The 25,477-nt window shown below is 39.8% G+C and overlaps 1 protein-coding gene across 1 annotated transcript in view; it reads right to left on the bottom strand.

Annotated features, from left to right (window-relative positions):
- The window catches only part of LOC307258501 (kalirin-like), a 75,553-nt gene that overhangs the window by 25,962 nt on the left and 24,114 nt on the right, over positions 1 to 25,477 (bottom strand). Inside the window, exons 25-26 of the mRNA XM_080038054.1 lie at positions 7,494 to 7,572; positions 6,924 to 7,091 (exon numbers count right to left, since the gene is read on the bottom strand). Coding sequence (XP_079894180.1) covers positions 6,924 to 7,091; positions 7,494 to 7,572 — 247 coding nt within the window. The remainder of the gene's footprint in view (positions 1 to 6,923; positions 7,092 to 7,493; positions 7,573 to 25,477) is intronic.

Genomic DNA, 25,477 nt, shown 5'->3' with positions numbered 1-25,477 from the left:
AGCTCCTAATGTCCTGACTCAACTTGTTAACTTGTCTGACTGGGAGAGTGTGTGTGTGCAGCCAGAGTTCTAAGTCCACACTGCAGAGATTCACCATAGAGAGAGAGAGAGCGAGAGAGAGAGAGAGAGAGCGAGAGAGAGAGGGTGGGCGAGAGAGATAGAGAGGGAGCAAATGAGGTAGGAGGAGTAGATGGGGGAGGAGCCCACACACACACACACTTCTTTCTCAGACAGTGTCGAGTGAGTTTCCCCTTCCTCCCTCCCTCCCTGCCGAACACACTTCAACTCTTTAGAACAGACGTTACTGTTAACTGTTGTGCTGGGATATACTCTTCCCATTGTATAGAGCATGGACTCACGTTGCAAGTGTGTGTGTGTGTGTGTGTGTGTGTGTGTGTGTGTGTGTGTGTGTGTGTGTGTGTGTGTGTGTGTGTGTGTGTGTGTGTGTGTGTGCGTGCGCGCGTGTGTGTGTGTCTGGAGAGAGGTGACAATGGGAATGTCTGTCTTAGGCTCAGAGATAGACTTTTTCCCCAGCTTCATACATCTATTGAGATAACATCTTTCTAGCATTTGGTGGCACTGTTATGTTAATTTGCTATCATGGCTATATTAAAACAATGACATGGCTAATTTCTACCATAACTCTTTTTCTAGCAATGACACTGCTGGAGAACGCACGAGCAATGCGTGTGCATGAGGGAATCAAAAATAAGTTTCACATGACTAGCTTGACTGAGGGACAAACCCACAGATAACTATCGCCTGACTCAATCGTTCCATATGGCTTTGATAGTTTATTCTGATTCCAGGGAACTGTTGTAGACCACACCATTTACTGTCAGGGTTGAGGGTTCACTTCTCCTCTCTCCAAAACATTACATTTTTTGCTTTTTTATTTACGGGACCTTTAAAGCCCTACTTCACTGGTGGACATGTGAAGGTGTATTGAACTCTGAGATCCTATGTAGTATGTGCAAACGTTTTAGAAATCGGTTCATCCTAGCCTGAGAAAAAGGCAGAAAGAGTGTTTTATGGTCTAGCTTTACATTACATTATTACTATTTTAAAGATAATTTTTTGGTATTTTCAAGCGTTATTAGACAGTACAGAGTTGAAATCGGGAGACAGAGAGAGAGAGAGAGAGAGAGAGAGAGAGAGAGAGAGAGGGGGGATGACCTGCAGTAAAGGTCCACGGGTCGGATTCGAACCCGCGACCACTGCAACGAAGGCCGGAGCCAATATGGTACGCGCTCTATCCACTACGCCACAGGAGCCCACGCTTTACATTACATTATTAATATTTTAGAGAATCCAACCTTGAAGCTAAGAGTCCCACAACACAGATGTGAATCATTAGGTTGTGACTCATGTATTTCCTATTTACTCTCATGGAATATGTAAAGCTTTTTGCTGGAAATGTACTGCAAGTCATTTACAACTAAATATAAAATATGATGATGGGCACTAGAAGAAAACTATGTTATAGTGTATTAAAGTAAATATTTCCGATTGGTTCTTAGCTGTGACATATGATGTCATATACAGTGCCAACTTTAGACCATTCATTGTTACAATACAACACTAAGCTTTGAAAACAAAAATGTAATCTTTTGTCAAGTCTAAGGTTACTTGAATAGGAAATACATGATACAAGTATGATGATGGTCACTAGTAGAATATTATGTTATATTTTATGAAAGTACATATTTGCCTTTGTACATAAGGTAAACATTACATCCCATTATCTAGATGCTGTGCCACTTAAAGTATGTTATTGTATCAGCATTAAGCAGAGCAGTCTTTCACTAGTGCAGAGTTTATTCCTTGGCGTCATGCAAGACTTGGATCCGACTTGCTTGTTCCACAAAATAAAAAGATGGATATCAAATTGGGGCATTGCTCAGCATTTAAAGGCAATGGACTGTAAACTCTGTGTGTGTGTGTGTGTGTGTGTGTGTGTGTGTGTGTGTGTGTGTGTGTGTGTGTGTGTGTGTGTGTGTGTGTGTGTGTGTGTCTACTTTGATCGCTGCAGGTGAAAGACAACACACATGCATTTAGCCTAGATATTTTGCTTCCAGCAGCTCCAGTTTTTCTGCAGTGCCCTATTTCATACACAGCGCACTTACCACTGACGTTCTACATCGAGAAATACAATTAAATACTAATTTAAAATGCAGCTACAATTTCACGCTATTACAGCTGGTAGTATTATATAAACAAAACAATTTGGTCAACCTAAAAAGGAAGCAAGAAAGCAAGAACACAGATATCTTACAGTAGATTCTAACTCTTACAACTGTTAACTATTGTGATTATAAAGATGTCAGCCCTGATTTTACTAGTTCAATCTGTTTCAATGAATTCAAAATTCCACACACACACACACACTTCAAAATTCCACCGCGTCTGATTTTTCACTTCAGTTAACTTTAGAGGCTCATTGTCTTTCAGATAGAGGACAACGAGACCTACTTTGCAGGGCAGTCATAAGACCAAACTACACACACACACACACACGCACACGCACACGCACACGCACACGCACACGCACACACACACACACACACACACACACACACACACACACACACACACACACACACCAGCTTCAAAGTCCTCAGCAAGAGTGTCTATCAAGCCCACTTAATTAGAAATTGCTCGTTAGGGTTAATTAACAATTTCCATCATTCTGTAACCAATGGAACATAGTTAATTTAATATCCATAAGTCCCTAGTCACTCAATGTAGAGTGGGCAGGTGTACGTTCTGCCTCGTTTGGATTCTGCATAAATCAAACAAGTGTGCTTTGAAGCTACACATATAGGAAACTATAAAATTGCTATTGGGGGGACGTCTCCATACTAGAACTGGGTCAAAAGGTCATGACACTAGCAGGCATTTTTGAACATGCTATGCACACTATTTGCACATGCTAAAGTCAATTTTCCAGTTGAAGTCAGTTAAGCAATGTTTTTGTTGCTTTGGGTGGGGGTAGTGAAATGCTCAAATCGGCTCAAACAATGTAACACACAGTGTGTGTGTGTGTGTGTGTGTAAAGACATTGGACTGATTGTCAAACTGTTTCTTAATCTTTACAAATACAGTGCACATTGTCTGTACTAGCCAAGACCTACTGTTTAACTGCTGTGTTCTGACCATATGTTGAATTAGCATTAAGTAAACAAGGGATACAACATGTAAACTGGCTCTGAGTGACTTGGTTTGTATTGTGTTCACAGTCCCACAACAATATGTGTTGTTACTACAGCAACGAAATGCCAAGCATGGCTGAGTCTGAGTGAGTTGTGCTTTTTTTTCATCCATTTAAAATGAATGGAGTGGCTCATTTAGCTGGGTCGACAGTCAGCAGAAGTAGGCTAACGCTCCCCTTGACTACCAGTGTTTGAGCTAAGCTAACCTGGATGAGCGACCTTTGCCTATATATATTTTTTTTCATAAAAAATGCACACACAGTTACAGTTTCTTGAGCCGGCGAGTGAGGCCTAAAAGCTTAACAATTTAAAATGTTGAATTATTCCTTTAAAAAAGCGTTTATTAACTGCTTAATATTACTGAGGTGTTGATAAATTGTGCAAGTCACGCAACAAAAAAATTAAATCCAACACTGCATTCAAACACCAGGTTCTCCCCTATTTATGTCCTACATATCTCCACCCTGTGTGTAGTGTGTGTGTGTGAGAGTTTATGTCCACGTGTAGCGGACTCAGTTTTCCTCATTTGCATCTCATCACAGGAAAAAAACAAAACCTCCTTTTCATCATAGAGAACAGAAAACACACCGCGGCTCCCGCAGGCAAATCAGCTGATCAAGAAGGATAGTGTAACTTTATTTATATATAGCGCACACACACACACACACACACACACACACACACACACACACACACACACACACACACACACACACACACACACACACACACACACACACACACACACACACACACACACACACACACACACACACACACACACACACACACACACACACACACACACACACACAAAAGCCTTCACAATACTAAAACTGTAAACTGGGTTGCAAGTAGGCATGTTATATTGGGATAACTAGAGTGTAGTAGAGTATATGTACAGTAAGTTAATGGAGGTGTGTTCAGGAACTCCTGATAATAGTGGGAAAATGACAAGCGTGTATTTAGTGAATAGCTTTCGGACACTACTCTTAATGGTAAGTAAATTAAATCAGTTTTATGAACCCTCATAATGATACTTACATAGCACAGTGCTTCCTGTTTCCATGTTAGCCTGTCAGCATATTTAGTTGCTAACGGCTGTGTACCCTTAACTACGGGGTGCATTCCAATACTCACACTTAGTATAGTATTGAGTCAGAAATAGATTATGGATGTCCCAATACATGCAAATGTAGTTGGCCAACAATACCCAAATGTCCTGCTACATACAGTCGCATTGTGCAATATGGAAACCAGAATGCTTCAAGGCTATTCTGACCCACAATGCTTTGCAGTAGAATAATCGCCAACAGAGAACAACCATGGACTCTGATAGATATACAGTGCTGCTTGAAAGTATGTGAACCTCTTGAGCCTTTTGGAATTGTATTGAGTTTAACCATTATTAGTTAATTTTTATCAATGCCAGTATTTTTTTTACATAAAATAACAGATGTTTGTTTATCAATTCCACATTTTTATTTTCCGGATTTTTTAAATTATTTTTAACAGTTGATTTACGGAAAAGAAACATTTTGAATTGATAAACAAACATATGTTATTTCATATAAAAAAAAACTGGTAATGATAAAAATATAATAATAACTAATAATGGTTAAATTCCAAAAGGCTCAAAGGGTTCTCATACTTTCAAGCAGCACTGTATATAAATAGGAGTGTGAAAGTTCAAGGCACAATGTGATGACAAAATAGTATGTACAAATTGTAGCATAATACTGTATGCAACACACTTGTTAAGGGCCGCTGCAGTATGTAGTATAGTGAAAATAAAATGTATACGATTTGGAACATAGGTTGTGTGTCAAGCCCTGATAACAGACATAGAACCAATGGACAAATTAACACGTGCAGGTAGAGAGGTGTTTACGCTACTCAACAGCGCCCTCTGTAGTAAAGAATGACCAATACCTACTTTTAAGGTGATGGGTAGAATTAAACCTGCAGTGTGTAGAATTTTGGGTTTTATTTCCTAGCAGATTTTGTAGAAAGTAATTATAATATCCATAAGTACATTTAATTTAGTGTATAATAGCTGAATTTTTTTTTTTTAATTATTATTTTTTCCCTTAGAAAGGGTCTCATATATGTCCATATTTCTGCATATTTTGGACCAAGGCCTAGTGCCGCCATCTTGAAAGTGTCATAGTTGGAATGTCATCAGGTGCATTGTTTAACATTTAGAATTGTTCTTGTCCTTGAAGGCCACTGTAGCTTCTGTTATTATTCAAAAGGGTTGGGGTTACCCAGGGAGCGTTGCATTCTAGAACTTTCTTGATGATGTCATATTACACACTGCACCTTTAAGGACTCATTCACATTAGCATTTGTCCTGCGCCCAAGTAGATTGACACCTGCAGTCTAGTTTGTTTGACAAGTGGCCTTTCCTTGGCCCTGGCACCATTGTAAGAGGGATGCTTCGGCACGTTACGAATGCTTATTTACGAGCAAAAGCACAGCCATTTTTGAAAAGTGAGGACATTTTCCTTATAGTTAGAGAAAGGGTACGGGACTCAGGAATGCATTATATCAGTGAGTGTCCTCACAAATATAAAAGTACAAGTGTGTGTGTGCCTGCATGTGTGTGTGTGTGTGTGTGTGTGTGTGTGTGTGTGTGTGTGTGTGTGTCTGTGTGTGTGTGTGCCTGCATGTGTGTGTGCGTGTGTGTGTGTGCGTGTGTGTGAGAGTGTGACCCCAGGAAGCAGCGAAACAGTAACCACAGCAACAGTTTTATGTCATGGCATTTGTTCACTGTCTGTCATGATGTAGCTCTTGTTTACAGCGGTAACCATGGTGACTATGAAGAACAACGCTTGTGTCTTTTTGGGGAATTTATTTTCCTGTTGTGTGCAGCAGCTGGCACTTTATGGAAAATCAAATGTTCTGTTTTAAATCAAACTCAGACTTGGTCAATAGTCTAGAGAATAGCATAGCCAGAGTCACACTGAGCACTGTATTGCAGGCACCAATACAGCTATCAAACTATCAGTTAACAGGCGCCAAGGCACCAGAAACAATGAAGTTACAACATCTTAACATCTTCTCCAAATAAGGTGTGTTATTGCAGACAGACATCTTCAACTTAATCGAACTAGTAAATGTGTTTTAATCTCATCCTGAATAAATAATGCATAAATACATATAGATCATCTAACAACATGTATTTTAAAAGCGTTCTGTACATTCAATCTGGGAATGGGACATGCTGCATCTATAGTGTAATGACCACATCTCACCAATAGAAGGCGATACAGATCAGATTATCTTCAAAAAATCCATCCAATCAGGTTACTTTTAGCATTTGGACTAAAGTGCCCCAGCAACTCGCATTAGAGAAATTTCAAATGTATGCAACAAAATAATAATAATCTTAATTGTGTTCACGACTGTGCATAATGTGTGAAAATGTGATAATTTAAAGAACATGGTGCACATTATTCCCAACATCTTACTCCGCTTCTGCTCGAGCCAAAGCAAAAAGATAACATGGACCTCTTTTTAAATTGCAGACACTCTTAAACTCAACTACATTTATCTACGAGGCAAATTGTTATGGCATCTTATAGGGACATTTTTAAACTGCTTCTCACTGGATCTCATCAATTACTGCAAACCAGGTTATAAACTCAGACAATGACAACGCAGTGTGTCAGTGGTCAAACTTCAGCTTTTTTTGTGTGTTGGTCCTACCTTTCCCTGATCCGAAGAAGCAGTCCATCTCCACACTGGAGCGGGAGTGGGACACACAGAGGGCCGCGCTGGGCACCAGACCCTCCAGAGGGGGGCTGCGCTCTGTGGTCCTCACCAGGCACCAGCCAGGACGCTCACTGGGCCGCTCCAACAGCTCCACCGTCTGGCCTGGAGGGGAGGGGCATACAGCTGGTTTACAATGGGGTAACTTCAGACAAGCTAATCTTTTGGAGACATTTCCCCAGGTAAAAACGCTATGTATTGTATATTTAAATATAATAATTTAGACAGCAGTTGGTTCTGGCCGAGTAATTTGATTGGACGAGAGACATTCCATGAGATATGAGAGTCCAACATCACCTGGACTGTTCAGGGACTGTTCAATCCATTTAAACTATGACATGCCAATTTTATTATTTCAAATTTTAGGAGATATTCCCCATATAAAAAAAGCCATGTATTGTAGTTTGAAGAGGATAACTTATTTCCACCGAACTGAAATAAAACATAATACAAGGTAAATCTTTGGATTTAAGTCCATGTTTGTGTGTTTAAACATGTGAGTCATACCAGTGCTGACAGACATCTCTGTGCTGCATCCTGCTGTGAAGTCCTGAAGGACCACCGTCAACTCACAGCCTCCAGAGAGCTGCAGACAGACAGGGAGAGAGAGAGACAGACAGGGAGGGAGGGAGAGAGAAAGAGAGAGAGACAGAGACAGACGGGTTATTTTGATATTTTAAACATCACCACTTTACCAGTATAACAATGCTTTAAAACTGCAAACTGTATGTGTTTGTGTGTGTGTGTGTGTGTGTGTGTGTGTGTGTTCACAATTATCAAATTTCAGTTTCATCAAACAGTTTTAACATATATTTCAGCTGAGAAGAACTACAGTAAATCCACGTGATGATAGAGGAAGATACACTTAAGTCAACAACATCTTTGTTAAGTCAAGAACATTTCTGTTTACACAATGCACACTGAATATACAATAGATAAATGATGATGAGCTAAGTAAACTTGTACTTGATTATCATGTACTTGTGAATCTCACATAGAGTGCTCAACAGGTTTGTAGAGCCTTGAGGTGCCAGTACTAGTTCAGCACTAAGCAAACGGACTACACATTAGGTTAAAGAAATAAACTGTAGCAGCAGTTTTGAGTTTGCAGATATACCTGATCTGCATGCTGGAGGAACAAGGCGAATGTTCCTAGTATAGTATCTGACTTCTCTTAAACACAAACTTAAAAATGTATTAAAGCTGTGAGAGAGTATGGACAATATATCCTCAGTTAGTCAAATGGCAGGATGCAAGGTGTGTGTTTATACACTTTCTGTTGCCTTAAACATTTCCCAGTAACTGATCCATTTTCAGACCTGGACATTAATGAACTCCAATTTCACAGAAAGACAACTGGAGCTTGAAAGTGTATTGTTACTTATTGCCATTACAATTGAACTTAAATGCGGAAAAGCCTAACTGGTGTATACACAGCTCTAAGGAGAAAGTATGAATATTGAACTTATATTATATAAGATAATATAAACACATTTGGACCAGTTATATTTCAAACCTAGTCAGAAGTTTTCCTCTGTCTCTCTTAGCTGAGAGTTACATCACATAGCATAGTGATAGTCACATATACAGTATGTAGGTTATATGATCTCAAACAGCACTTGTATATATTATCAGTTGCTCAATGTTCAAGTTAATGATTTGCAGAAGGTGTGACAATCTGAATATGTAAATGAAGTCATGAAGTGGTAAAAGTACACACTGTTGAGTTCAATGCTGTAATGGCTAAACTAACCTGTTATATAAAGAGTTACTTACTAACAGACACAGACAGACAGACATACACACACACACACACACACACACACACACTCTTGATAGTGATAAAGTTGACGTCATACTGCTGAGGTGTGTTGACCTTTACCCGCATTATATTGTCACACATCAATTAACAACAGCACACATAAAAAATGCATACAGTATGACGCAATAAGACAAAAAACTGCAAGTAAGAACAAATTCAGCTGATTTGAAATAGAGTGTTAAACAATGAATGATTTTAAGTGCAGAAAACCAAACGCACCGCTAACTGATAACGCTTCCTGCACTGAACCTGGACACCTGTTTACAGTAGACACACACAGTCAGCTGAGACCTCTCTGACCCCTTTCTCTCTCTCTCACACACACACACACACACACACACACACACACACACACACACACACACACACACACACACACACACACACACACACACACACACACACACACACACACACACACACACACACACACACACACAGCTTGTGTTTCATCTGAAAACGTACTCACTATTTTCCGACAAACTTCCCCTAAAATCCACCTATGACCTGATGATGAATTTAGAATATCAGATGAATACGATCTCTGAACAACTGAAACTAAACATGTATGTACTAAATATAAATCAATTACATCAAATAGACTAGGTCAATTGCACCAGTCGCTATAAGACTTTATCAGTGGCCGTTATCTGCTCTACTCTCATGATCTTGGAAACTGTCTGTTTGTGTGTGTTATTGTGTGTTTGTGTTAATGTGTGTGTGTGTTATTGTGTGTGTAATCAGGCGCTGTCTACCCAGCTAAAGATCACCTAGCAACAAGGACCCTTGTTTCTATAAAAAAGGTGCAAGGTAAGTTTATACCTGACAGATGGCCACACACACACACACACACACACACACACACACACACACACACACACACACACACACACACACACACACACACACACACACACACACACACACACACACACACACACACACACACACACACACACACACACACACACACACACACACACACACACACCAGGTGTTTTCACTTATTCTGGCTGGCTGGACTGCTGTCTCAGGTTGAAGGCGAAGCTCTTGTGGGGATTATGACGTCATTAAAATCTATATACTAATGAGAATTCAGTCCGCAGCGTTTGTTTAGCTGGCGGCTGGCTGCTTAGTTCACACAGTGGCATGAGCGTGGCAACCTGCTCAAATGGTGAGCAGGCAAAATATTATGTCAGGTCTGATGACTAAATCTAGCAGCTGTTATAATATAAAAGTTATCATCAACGTAAAAACAAGACCTCCATTAAAACTTGTTGAAAATATAAGAATAAACCAATACATGGTTTTCAGTGTGACATAAGCTATGAACAGACCAACTATCATGTCCTCAGAACAGCCAAACACACCCACATTAACACTATGCTACTTTGCACACATACTTGTATTATTATAATACTATAACTTATTTTTAGGTATTGTATTCAGTTTAATACAGCAGTTGGTTCTGAGCGAGTAATTTGATTGGATGAGAGACACTCCATGAGCGCTGATATAGTAATCTAACATCACCGGGACTGTTAACCAAACTGACAAAATCCCTCCGCTCACTTACGAGCTGCACCTGTGTTACCTGTGTGTGTGTGACTCAGGTTGGATGTGAGTGAGTCTCCCTGTCTATATTGATTGACCTAGATTGTTTTTCCACTGTATGGTGTGTGATTGAACCACGTCTGAGGTGATTTTCTATCACGACAGACAATAACATTGTATGAATCTGACCTTCTTGTTTATGCGGGTGACGTGACGTGTGTGTTTTAGTGGGTTTGTCTTGTGCTCTGCTGTTATCCGTCTTATGACCCATTTCTGTTCACCAAAATACACAAACACACATGCTCCTACTTCAGGGTTTAGCAGAACTAACCTGCTTCACACTCTCAACAGCAGAACCAATGGAGCCTTCTAGAATCAGGACACTTCCAGCTATCTAATATATTAAAGCTACAGTGCGTGACTTTACCGTTTACTATCTACCTCTGCATTCCTAACCAAAGATCGGTGCATAGATATACTGTAGTCGGCTGGTCATCAGAAGGGCATGAGTCTAGAAAAAGATTAGCCAATAACATAAACTAGTGCCGTTTAATAAAACTAATACAAGTAATGGCCTCAATTGGTTTCATTCAGTCCCGCGCATTAGATAAGCATGAGGTCACCACTGAAGGAGCACACACATTTTCTAAGAACTTCTATTCTGTATTCCATGGTGTCCTTATGTTCAAAGGTTAAGAAAAGGGCAGTGATATGTGTATACAATCCATTCACTTTAAAGAGTGCTCCGAAGAACTTTCAGTTTGTGGTAATTCTAGCGCCCCCTTTGGACTAAAAGCGGTAGTGTTTTTACTACGCCAGCTGTAGTTCCTAGGAGAGTGTATACCCATGATAAAGGCATACAGAAAAACTATATAAAAATAGCATTCTTTGCACCGATGGTCTCGTTTGCTGTTAGATGTCGTTTATGATCATCAGAGGAAAAATGAGACTGTTTCAGAAATATTTAAAAGTTCCTCATAGCACCTTTAAAACTAGCACGGGTGATAGAAAAAATTGTTTAATAAAGTAGACAAAAACGACTTGCTTGATATTGCATTACAATTGAACTGAAGACACTACAATGGAATTCAAAAGAGAGAAATAAATATGTAAACAGATACTAGCCTGCTACAGATATTACCATTAATTTTAAAAACCTTCCAGTCAGTCATTCAGTAATATAACGTCAGTGTCTCTTCCAAACTACACAGGGCCCTGATATCAAGTAGCTGGCAGTGAGTGAATGCCAGTGAGTGAATGTCTGTGTGGAAATATGTTTGATAGTCATGGACCACCGAGGAATGACTCTCATATGCAACTCATTTGAAACAATTATATTTCACTGGTGAGATATTATTACAGGGCAAGAAGATAGTGGTGCATTCATAGACCGCAACAGGGTCTGACTTCAACACTGGAGAACTGTCTTAGTACGTTTGAGTCTAATTTTGATTTTTTCAATATTCAACAAAGACAGAGAGAAGTGTTTTGAGTTGTTTAAATATGGTTATATATATTTTTTTAAAGCTTTACTTGATAATAGCGAACATTTTATGGAAAGCTGAAGGGGGACATTTTTTTTGTAGACATTAATGAAGGGATTAAGAAAGTCTCTTTATATGTGAAGGCAAATTTTTGATGGCGGGATAGCATTTCCATGATGTTTTTCTTGTGTTAGTTTCTAAAAAAGTTAAACTTATGTTGTGTATATAACTACTTTTTTTTAATATATATTCTTTATTGATAGTGTAGAGACAGAGTTGAAATGGGGCAGAGAGGGGAGTGACATGCAGAGAACGACCGCGGGCTGGAATCGAACCCGGGTCCGCTGCTGGCCGAGGCCCATGGGGGGGGGGGGGGGGACGCCCTACCAACTGAGCTAAGGGCGCCCTTACTTTGTTTATTTATCTTTAAATAAAGGCTAGTATACTTTGAGCGGTTGAACAGTGTCTGTTAGCATAATTTTCTTTGTTTAACAATGTCTGCGGACAGTGAAGATCAAACATGGTTGCCCATAAAAACAATGTCACATTCAGAAATTAGTAGAAGTATTATTAAAATAAATGCATGAGTTTATGGTAGAAAGCTTTGTGCCATTAACTCACAAAGCAGATTGGTGTATTTGAGTGAACACCATTGTGGTTGCAACAAACAGTCACTCATTGACCAGGATTAAGTATCTGTCATGGCCTCAAGTGAGTAACTCCAAACTCCTCCCTCTGTGTGTGTGTGTGTGTGTGTGTGTGTGTGTGTGTGTGTGTGTGTGTGTGTGTGTGTGTGTGTGTGTGTGTGTGTGTGTGTGTGTGTGTGTGTGTGTGTGTGTGTGTGTGTGTGTGTGTGTGTGTGGCTGTCCAAAGGTTCAGAAGGAAGTCTGCAAACCAAAGTGCATTATACACACACACACACACACACACCTACTCATAATGACGCATCTCCACTTTAAAATACTGCCCAATTAAAACAAAAATATATGAAGATGTCTTTTTGTTTTTAGATTTCCACACGTACTGGAGCAGTCAGAACTATGTGTCACTATACATATAACCTGTCTGTCTGTCTGTCTGTCTGTCTGTGGAGCAGTCAGAACTATGTGTCACTATACATATAACCTGTCTGTCTGTCTGTGGAGCAGTCAGAACTATGTGTCCCTATACATATAATCTGTCTGTCTGTCTGTGGAGCAGCAGTCAGAACTATGTGTCCCTATACATATAACCTGTCTGTCTGTCTGTGGAGCAGTCAGAACTATGTGTCCCTATACATATAATCTGTCTGTCTGTCTGTGGAGCAGTCAGAACTATGTGTCCCTATACATATAATCTGTCTGTCTGTCTGTCTGTGGAGCAGTCAGAACTATGTGTCCCTATACATACAGCACGTCATACGTTTAATTCCTCAGAAACCAGTCGAACCAGTTCAGCACCAAACTTCGTGGAAAACAATCAGTAAGTTCAGCTATGCAAACCACGCACTGCTCTCTATGGACAAGACCAATGTTATCAAGATTCCCATTTGAAAGGACAACTTGTACAGTATATAGTGTGTGTGTGTGTGTGTGTGTGTGTGTGTGTGTGTGTGTGTGTGTGTGTGTGTGTGTGTGTGTGTGTGTGTGTGTGTCCTTAATACATTGTATTACAAGCTAAACAGAACAACTCATTTCTGTGGACAATGCATATGTGTTTCTTTTAAATTTACATCCCATATTTTTCATCTATTGCAAAAAATATACAAGATCTAGTTTAGGTGTTTTTTTGTATACTATATGATTGTAAAAGGCCTTATTTCATGTTGTTAAAATTGAAATAAAAATATTATGGTGATAAAGAAAGTTCAGATGCTGTGACACATTAAGTGTGAGCCGCGGTGTCTAAACCACAATGACAAACTGCTCGCATCAACAACACTCAAATAATATAATTGTGCACATGAGCCGAACAGACTGTCTGCTGCAATACAATACAACTACAGAGACAATGGAAAAGACAGAGCAACTTCACAGCTTATAAATCACTCTAACCAAACATGTCATTCAAAAACAGCGACACTGTCTAAGTAAACCACACTTTAAAACATGGCGGATAACTTCTTTGCCGTTTTAATGTCGTCTAATGGCAACCAAAACTCAACTGTAGGCCTACACATTTTCTAAACAGCTCTTGCATAACCCACTTTATATGGGATGGGATGTGTTTGCCGGAAATAGGAAAGTGCAACATTTTAGCTGTTTAAAATTATGGTTCAGTGCTCTGTGATTGCTGCGTTATTTTCTGCCTGCTTGAAGCCAGCAATTTGTAACTGCCCGTAAATAACTGACTTTATGCGCAAGAATAATGACAAAAACAAGCCTTAACACTTCTCAGAAATGGCTAAAATGATAGATAAGTCTCTCTTTTCGTTGCAGGAATTCCGTTAAGTTGCATGCACGTGTAATTTAAGAGAAATAGTAAACTCAGCTGACGGCAACAGTAACTCTCTTTTTTTGCAAATGGCAGTTAGAGGGAGAGTTAGCCATTCTGGAATGCTTGTTGTCAAAATCACTTTGTGTCAAGGGTTGTGAATATTTCCTCACGATTTGCTACTGTGCGTTCGCTGAAGAAATAAAAATCCAGTGTTAATACACAGCCTGGGCTCTGTAAATGGACATGTGTTACCACTAGTTTACCGAGCCTAGACTGTGTATTAACACCTGGTTTTCGTTTCAGCGCTCACACAGTACGGACAGGTAGCGAATCATGAGGTGAAATTCACAGATTTTGACAAAAAGTGAGTTTGACAACATGCGTTCTCCAGAATCACTGACTGTGTCATTAACCGGCCAACAGCAGCTGGGGGTTTTTACATTGTCAAATCAAAAACAGAAGCATTAACTTCACATTAAGTCGTTCAAAAATGCAGCAACAAATGCAATCTGAGTGAAAACATTAAAATAGTCTATTTGTCATGTTAAGGACATTTTGCACTCAACAAGTTATATAACAGTGAGTTTGTTTACAGCATTTAGCCAGTGTGTGTGTGTGTGTGTGTGTGTGTGTGTGTGTGTGTGTGTGTGCTCCATAATATGAATCAGGCTGATTTTGCTTCAACCGTCTGGATGCTCCTCTTTCATTTCTCCTGTCTCTCTCTCAATGTGGGAGCTAATGACCCGTTTCCTGTCTGACTGTCTGCCTTGCACACACGCACACACACACACACACACACACACACACACACCCTGTTTAACCATTAAACACACACACACACACACACACACACAAAGCTTTTCGACATGCTAAGTGAAAGTCAACAGTGCGTGTGATCTGGATCAACATCTGAAGAAATCGGTGACTAAACAGAAACCTGCGACTGCACCTCGAAACACTTTAAGTCACGTTTTCAAACAGGCTGCACACACGCACGCGCACACACACACACACACACACACACACACACACACACACACACACACACACACACACACACACACACACACACACACACACACACACACACACACACACACACACACACACACACACACACACACACACACACACTACTTCATTCTAGCAGCAACAACTCCACATAGAAGGCAGTTGTAATTTATCCAAACGGTTACATGCATGTGGCAAATGTAGTAAAATCACTGGATTGCAGAGTTCTACTAAAAATATACAAACGAGTACAACTATTTGTTTATGGTGGTACACATCAATTTAAAAAAAAAGGGCTTAAGCAACTGTCTTATACAGTATATTTGGACCAAAGAGCCTTTTCTATTCACACTCACGACATGCTAGGCGGGATGCTTCCAGTACCATCTAAAATGAGATGATGGTGGAAACCTAACAGTCACCTTGTGAAAACAGAACTGTTTACATGTATACACTGGCTCGTTTGAGTATAATAACACAATTCACTCATTTAACTTTGATTTTAGCATATTAATATGGCAGCAATTTGACTTCTATGGGATCAAAAATACGCAAAAAAAGTTATTTAGTTGAACACGCAAGTGCTACTTCAAGACGTATCCTAATAGTAAAACAGCATATTTGCAATGTTAGACAAAGGTGTTTTAATGTTAAGTGCTAACAGTATAGTGGCTTAGTAGTGATGTATAGTGTGCATTCCCAGCAGTGGTGTACTCACTCTGCTGCTCTCTTTGAAAAGTTTAAAGCTCATCCACTTTGGCATATTGTCCTCTCTTCTGTCGCTCTCTCCGTCTATTTGACAACTCCCTCGTTTGTGTCTCAGCCACACGCACAAACACGCCCTCACACTCTCTCTCTCTCTCTCTCTCTCTATTCCCTTCACACTGTCTCTCTCTCTCTCTCTCTCTCTCTCTCCCTCTCCCTCTCTCTGAGCAAACAACCATATCTTTATATCTGATGGGAACAGCCCTTTATGCTGTGTGCGTAGGTCAGTGTGTGTGTGTGTGTGTGTGTGTGTGTGTGCGTGTGTGTACGTGTGTGTGTTTGGGGGTCAGTGTGTTCTCCCTGGAAGCTACTGTGGCAATAAAAAATGTTCAACTATCGGGATTTCTTCTGTGTGTGTGTGTGTGTGTGTGTGTGTGTGTGTGTGTGTGTTACACAAAAGTCATATGATCAGCAGATGGCTATTGCATGGCTAAAGTTTGAAAGCGAGACTGAATGGGTTTGATTTATGAGAACACACACACACACACACACACACACACACACACACACACACACACACACACACACACACACACACACACACACACACACACACACACACACACACACACACACACACACACACACACACACACACACACACACACACACACACACACACACACACACACGTGTAGACAATTGCAAGCCAGAGTAACAGTGATGTAGCTGTATGAAGGAACACCATAGTTTTTTTCTCAATGGAGCCAATGTCCTGAGATGCCTTTCAAAAAAGACTGCAACTCAGAACATCAGATAATCTGATAGTGCTCACAGTAATACTATGTCTGCTTATAAACAGCATGCGTTTGAGTCACGTTTTTTCTATTTTATTCTTTATTTGTATATATTATGGGATCATCAAAATACACAACTCAATGTGAAGATTAAGCTTCATAAGAGTGTTGGCTTTGAGCAAAACATAATATATCATCTTTACTACAAATGGACCAACTACCTTCTATACCAATGAGGACATATGCACAGAAGCCCACACACACACACACACACACACACACACACACACACACACACACACACACACACACACACACACACACACACACACACACACACACACACACACACACACACACACACACACACACACACACACACACACACACACACACACACATCAAAACTGACACCCAAAGTTATAAAACAGGTTGTTAAATTGCATCTAATGTTCACAAGACTGAATACTTAAAATCTATTTTTTTTTCAACCTAACCCGAGAAAAATATGGAAATCTGTGGAAGTTGCCATATTGTCAGGGAGCTTATGCCACTATTTGAATGGCTTTAACCATAGTGTAGTGTGTGCAGTGTCTCATTTAGGGACACTACGTTCTCCCCTTGAGCGTGAACCTCATGACAACTGTGTCAAATTGAGCTCAGAGGGAAATAGGAATAAATAAAAAATGCATAGAGACACTTATAGATATGCCATGCATCTAATTTACATGTGACAGCGATGCCAAATCAGTCACATGTACAGTTGAATGGATATTAGGTTTCCTTGACTTATACTATGTGAGATATCAAAAGATTGTGAACTTGAAAACCAAATGGAAGTTATATATGCTATCATTCTAAATGGAGCTCTTACTGTAACACATTGTTTTAACATGGTCAGTTCAGCCAATGTAAATGCAATTAAGAGTTATCTTGATTGGGGCATGAATGTGAACTTATCTACGTTTTACTTTCTATTCTATTTTATACATACTGTTTTATATTGTATCAAATTTCCTTTGCACTACTGAGTATTTAGAATGTCTCTACTGTAAATATTGTTTAGCTTATGTTTATCTTATTCTACTCTATATTTTTTTCTTTTTTTTAAATCGTTCCTATTGCACCGTGAGCCAGAGATAAACGCCATTTTGATTCTGATGTATGTCTTGCACATATCAGAACTGACAATAAAGAACTTTGACTTAGATGTGTTCAATGCATTTAATGGCAGCCCATCCAAAACAAGTCGAGACATTTTACTCAAAACCACCATTGTTAAGCTTGTGGTATAGCGCCAAAGGAAAAGACAGGGGAACTCCCAAGTCACAAGGATTCTCCATAAATACAAGGGCAAATGTATCCCAAAATATATTTTAGCCTGGACTAGTCGTAACATGTATTATTTGCATGGCCCGGGTTCTTACATTTAAAAAGGTGCACTATGCAGTTTCAGGGGAGGGGGAATTTAACTCAAAAAGGTTCATTTAGTCTAACTTGATGTAAACAGACTACTATTTATTTGTTTGTACCTTGACATGTTTTGACTACTTCCTGGGATTTGTTTACATGTGCAGAGCCTGCAGTTAGTTTACAAAATATATGTTTTCTACATGTAAAACTTAGTATTGAATATTATATCATCATACATCGAAACAGAATTTTTTTGAGACACCTGCAACCCAAAACACAACAGTGAAACAGTAACTTTTCAGGAAGCTTTCTTACATCAAACATTGTTCCAGGGATCATGAGTAAAGTTTGTTTATTCAGTTATGACAATATAAGTAATAAAATGGTCACTTATTGGAGACCCCCAAAGGCACATAGTGCACCTTTAAAGCACAGGGATGCAAATGGTTGTCCCTTTACCATCCAATTATGCATTTTCAGCCCTTATCCAACACTAAACAATTAAATAAAAAGTGTTTTCTCCAGTTGTAGGCTGATGCTAAAATAAAGTGTTGTTCCTCTGACCTATCGGTAAACTGATGGTAAAGTGCTATGGTGGAGCCACTATGGCTGCCAAGCTTAACAATTGTGGTTTTGAGTGAAATGTCTCGCCTAGTTTAGGAAGGGCTGCCATTAAATGCATCACACACATTCATGCCACCATCAAGATAACTCTTAATTGCATGTACATTGGCTGAACTGATCATGTTAAAACAATGCGTTACAGTTAGAGCTCCATTTAGAATGATAGCATATATAACTTCCATTTGGTTTTCAAGTTCACAAGCTTGTAATATCACAAAGTGCAAGTCAAGGAAACTTAATTTCCATAGTACTGTACATGATTTGGCAACACTGTCACATGTAAATTAGATGCATGGAATATATATAAATGTTAGTCCTCTGTCCTATGGTAAAGTGCTATGGTGGAGTCACACTGGCAGCCAAGATGTCTTCCTTCTGGAACTTTGCTTTAAATAACACAGAGACCACAGACCCAACCACAGCTGACTCACTCACTCACCAAATAAAACGTCACAGAAAAGATATAATTCCACACAGCGTCACAGAAACTACATGTTTAAATAACATGTAAAAAAATTAGCTTCAACCTCAGTGTATCACAACATGTTAACTGGTATACAGGGGGTCCTTAAATGTGCTCCGAGGAACTTTCAGTTTGTGTTAACTCTTGCTCCCCCTTTGGACAAAAGCGGAAGTGTGTTTTACTACGCCAGCTGTTGTTCCTGGGTGAGCGAATACCCATGACAAAGGCGTTAGGGAAAACTATTTAAAAAAAAAACATTCTTTGCACTGATGGTCTCGTTTGCTGTTACATGTTATTCATGATCATCAGAGGAAAAATTAGACTGTTTCAGAAATATTCAAAAGTTCCTCATAGCACCTTTAAATGTTACTATCCAAGTTCACATAAGGACACCGAGTACTTCACTAAGGTTAGGGAAAGGGTAAATTCATGGATCAAATAAAACAACGTGGTCTTTTTGGCGGTAAAAAAAAGGTCATACATAACAGTGGCATTGTCAAACTCACCCACACATGAACCTTTAGCTACTAGCACCTCGGCTAATTAGAGAGGACAGCCATTACTCATATGACCACAAGAGACCATGGAACAGGGAACATGTAAACACAGGGCTAGGGTTTGTTATTTTAGCTTTTTGACTGTGTTTGAATCAAAACCACAACTATTGAAATAAGCGTAGAAGTTGAATTGTAGTGTCTTGACATCTGCTATATGTGGAAAAAATGGCAAAAGAGCTAAGTGGAGTTTCCTCATTTTCTGCATTCACTGCTAGTTGGCTGACTGTGTATCAAGTATTTTATACATCCTTTGTTTTGGTTTCTCTATATTGTGTTTGTTGTCTTTATTTGATGTTATATAATATAGATGCATATTTATTTGACATGTATTACTATACCTGACATTCCCTTGACACTCAAAATACTACTTTCCGATATCTGTATGCCACTAAAAATAAAAAAATTAAAGTATTTGAATTCCTTCAACTGATGCGAACAATATGGATGTAAAAACTCCTGATTGATTTAAAAATGTTATGGTCGGGCGCTCCGCTGGTGTAGTGGATAGAGCGTGTACCATATTGGCTCCAGCCTTCGTTGCAGTGGTCGCGGGTTCAAATCCAACCCATGGACCTTTACTGCAGGTCATCCCCCCTCTCTCTCCGTCTCCCCATTTGAACTCTGTACTGTCTAATAAAGATTGAAAATGCCAAAAAATAGTCTTAAAAAAAAGGTCTGCACATTCATCTCCTTGTGTCATTTCAAATGTAGCTCTTTAACTGTAGGGCTAACTTAATAAAATTAAACGTGCGCTGCTGTCCTTAAAAGACACAAGAGCTGCTCTGTGTGTGTGTGTGTGTCTGCGAACCTCATTGCCACGGGCTGAAAGATAAAACTGTCTTATGACTACTTCAGTGCTGCTAAATGTCAACCTGCTTCCCCCAAACAGTAAAAAGCAAATGAAGTGACATCTAAATAGGTTACACACATTGCAACGTAGCTAGTCCATGCTAGTCTTTATTAGCATGGTGAAAATACTGTATTTTTTCTGTTGCAACAGTGAATAGACCAAGAGTGAAGGCAAGAGGCTAACATAAAAACACTATGAGAAAAATAGGCATACAATGTAGTACCAGAAACCATAGCTTCCCACCCTGTCCACACACACACACACACACACACACAGAGTCTCACCCACACACACAAACACACACAGTCAGTCGAACACACACACACACACACACACACACACAGTCAGTCGAACACACACACACACACACACACACACACAGTCTAGACCCAGACAGCCAGTGGAACATTTGACTACGCCAACGCGGGCTGTTATTATAGTATATGAGTGGAGGAGGGAGGGAGAGAGAGAGAGAGAGAGAGATGTTTTGAGAAAATTGAGAAAGTGAAAAAGAAATGAGGGATGGATTGCATTGGAAAGGAACAACACATTTGAGCTAGTGTGCGTGTGTGTGTGTGTGTGTGTGTGTGTGTGTGTGTGTGTGCGCGCGCGTGCGTGTGTGATGGCCCTCATCTGAAAAGGGGAATTTAGCGATGGATAGCCGAAGGTGGAAAGAGATAAAAATAGAGTGTGGATGTATATAAATAGGGGAAGAGAAGGCAAAATAGGGGAGAGTGACTTACAGGAATACAGGGCGAGGTAAGACACAGGAAGGTGGGAAGTCAAAAGGAAGTAACACACACACACACACACACACACACACACACCCTCAGTTGACTGTGACTGACTCACTCAACGTTTCACGATTCAATAAATGCTTTGATGTGAAATGCAGAGTTCAATACTGTCATGAAATGCTGCTCTTAAAAGGTCCTCTGAACGACTTTCAATTTGTGATCATTCTTGCGCCCCCTATGGACAAAAGCAGTAGTGTTTTTACCACACCAACTATAGTTCCAGGGCGAGCGTATACCCATGACAAAGGCATTCAAAAAAACTATATAAAAATAGCAGTTTTGGCACTGATGGTCTGGTTTGCTGTTCCATGTACTTTATAATCATCAGAGGAAAAATTAAGACTTTTTCAGAAATATTTCAAAGTTCCAGGTAGTACCTTTAACATGGCATAATATAAAAACTCAAGTCAGCTATATTAAGGTTACATTTTACATTAAAAAAAAAAACTTTAGTCTAGTTTCTAAGACTTTACAACTGTATATTGGTTTGTGTGAAACAGTAAGCCAGGGGATAAGTAAAAGCTAGTGACACCAAATCTGTAGTGCACCTTTAAGAGTAGCTGAGTGCTGAACAAACATGTCCGCTCAGATCACTGACCTTAATACACACTATGCCTTGACTTGTCTTTAATCCAAAATACACAATGGATGAATTGATATAGTGTGAAGAATCTCTAGGGCCGGTAAGAGTCATGGGAACACAACCCACCACCGCCCTACACACACACACACACCCACGCCCACGCCCACGCACACGCACACGCACACGCACACGCACACGCACACGCACACGCACACACACACACACACACACACACACACACACACACACACACACACACACACACACACACACACACACACACACACACACGATAACAGGTAAGGCCACACTTCAATCCCAACTTTCAAGTGGTGAAAGTGCTAGATTTCAACGCTCCCTTGCTAACCCCTCCCTTTGAATAATTACAGAAGCTACGGTGGCCTTCAAGGACAAGGAGAGAGCTACTAAAGATGGCATCATCCACCACTGCCTCAAGTCTTTCCACAATAACAAGTGATGAGGTGAAGATGTATTTAATTATTTATTCTTTAGTACAGGTGCATTGCCCCAGGACAACCACTACAAAAACGCATATGGCTAATACGTTTGGATGAATATATATATAGGCAAAGCAAATTAGCACCCAAAACAATATGTTTTAGCTATGTTGAGTCCCTTTGTTAACATACCTTTTATTTACATATCTGTTTACAGAGCCTATGCTCGGCATTAACACTATATTATTTTTCAGCACCCAGTACTACGAACAGGTAGCAATTTGTGAGGAGATATTCACTGATTTTGACAAATATATTCTGCCAACTAGCTTTCTCCAGATTTGCTGACTCCACCTTTAAAAACAGTAAAAATATAATTCTAACATTAAAAATCAGCAATAAAGACGTAGCCTACACACCCAGTTTAAGCTGCACTCTGCTGCGTCAGCATTTTGAAACATGACCCTTGTCCAAACATAATATGGGGACTGCGGGTTTCTTTTTCCCCTTTATATGTTTTCAGGAAAATAGACGAGGAGGATCCTAAAAATAACCGGCCGGAGTTTTTCTCAATCCTAGAAACAATAAATTGAAGCAGAACAACAACACACCCACACTAAAACAAGGACGGAAAAATGTGTGGCCATGTTTTCATTGGATAAGAACAGACGGACAGAGACATGCACTATAGAATCAAATACATTTATGCAGAGTTACTATGTGTGCATGGTTTTGAATTTTGCATATGTAGTATGCATGTGCTGTAGACATATACACTGTATGTTATGCACCAATATAGACAGACAGAAAATGGTTAAGAAAAATGACAGAGAAAGAGTAAACAAGCTGAGCTACCACATCATACACACACACACAAGCGCCACTGCTGAGGCCATTGTGATTATGCGAGACAGAGTGTGTGTGTGTGTGTGTGTGTGTGTGTGTGTGTGTGTGTGTGTGTGTGTGTGTGTGTGTGTGTGTGCGTCTGACATTTAGAGGCAGGCTAGTGTGTAGGCGTTGGGTTGCACGGTGAAAAGGCCACACTGTGTAACACTACAGTAGGAGGCCATAACAGACATTTGTGTGGGTGGATGTGTGTGTGTGTGTCTGTGTATGTGTGTGTGTGTGTGTGTGTGTGTGTGTGTGTGTGTGTGTGTGTGTGTGTATGTGTGTGTGTGTGTGTGTGTGTGTGTGTGTGTGTGTGTGTGTGTGTGTGAAGCAGTGGAAAAGGGAAGCACTGTAGTAACATTGGAGAGCAACCAGTTCAATCTAATAAAATTGTGAACAACAACCAAACAACTTCTTCACCAAACTCCATTCAAAATCTGTACATTTAATGTTTTATAGGCTACTTGCAAATGACCCTGCCCTAAAAAAACTTGACTTAAGACCTTCACACAAAGCATTAAGAGTCACTGTGTAATTCGGCATACATCAAATTAATATTCTAAAAGTAAAATTTTACCAGTTATATGTGGTTTGCCTGTTGCTCTTTATCCTTCCATCAAAAACATATACAGTAGCGATTCACAAAAAGCAGTCCGACATATTTTAAAACACAAGGAGAAAGCCATGGCAGACAGGTTGGGAAACAAACTGCTTCTAAACAAGCTAAACGATGCTTCATAAATGGACCAACTTTGTTTTTTCACCATTTAATGTAATGATTTAATGGCGGTTTAGTTTAACGTGGACATAGCGCCACATTTAGATTAAGAAAAAATAATGCTAATACAAAAACAATAACAACGAGTTAAAGGTCTTCTGTGTTTCCCCTTTTGGTGAAGTTTTGCACTTGACTTGTGTTTGAGTGTCAAAATCAAAAGTTTAAAGTCGGTCTTACGTGAATGTGAGAGGCTGGTCTGTAGTCGACATCAGAAGAGCCGCCTGAACACAACCTGAAGAAGTTTTTCATCACCAGACTCCTTCTCTGTCCATGTGCTCACATAGACAATCTTAACATACACACATCAACTACACACACCTCAACACACACACACACACACAATATCAACATACACACATAAACTACACACACGATCTTAACCTATATGTACACTAACTAAAGGATTAACTTCAAACACACTCTAGTGTGCTCATGTATCTCATATATCTCATATATTTGGGTTTCTATGTGGTTTTAGGAAGACCTGTAAATGTGCCACACAAACAACAGACTTTCTACAACTGGCCCATGCACAGCCCCTGCTTCTGCCCATTGTAGCTGCATGGGAAACCCTGTAGCACTGGCACAGCTGTATGTCATCAGCTCATTACACAGGCCACATCCTCCTGCCTTCCAATCCAATCCAAATACTTCCCAAATATCTAGTGTGCCAGAACAATATTTGGGATGTCCCAAAGCATGCATGTCAAATGCAGTTTGTCAAAAGTACCCAGTTACAAAAAAAAAATTAAAAATACCCGAATGCCCTCATTATTAGGACTTCCGGGGAATTTATTTATATATATATATATATATATATATATATATATATATATATTGTAAAACAGTATGCAAACCAGCATAATAAAGTATATAGTATAGTACAAACAAAAGTTATGTGATTTGGAGCACAGGGTGAGTCTCCATCAGCTGCCTTCTAATCGAGTACCCAGAATGCTTCACAGCAATATGGCCGCAGCCTCACATATCCCTTTAAGGCATCCACAACCTACCGAATATTCTCATTGGCTGTTCATGGTAAATGGTAAATGGACTTGACTTATATAGTGCTTTTTTGCCGATTTTCTCAGCCCCAAAGCGCATTACATTTCTTACCACATTCACCCATTCACACACACTCATACACCGATGACATTAACTGCCATGCAAGGCGCTCTCTGAACCATCGGGAGCAACGTGGGGTTCAGTGTCTCTTTGCCCAGGGACACTTGGACAGGTGACGGGTAGGCGGGGGTCGGGGGATCAAACTTTCAACTCTGCAATCCAGAGGA

The sequence above is a fragment of the Ammodytes marinus genome (genome assembly GCF_949987685.1).
Source record: "Ammodytes marinus genome assembly, chromosome: 12".
Classification (NCBI taxonomy): Eukaryota; Metazoa; Chordata; class Actinopteri; order Uranoscopiformes; family Ammodytidae; genus Ammodytes; species Ammodytes marinus.
This window is presented reverse-complemented; position numbering and strand designations above follow the sequence as displayed.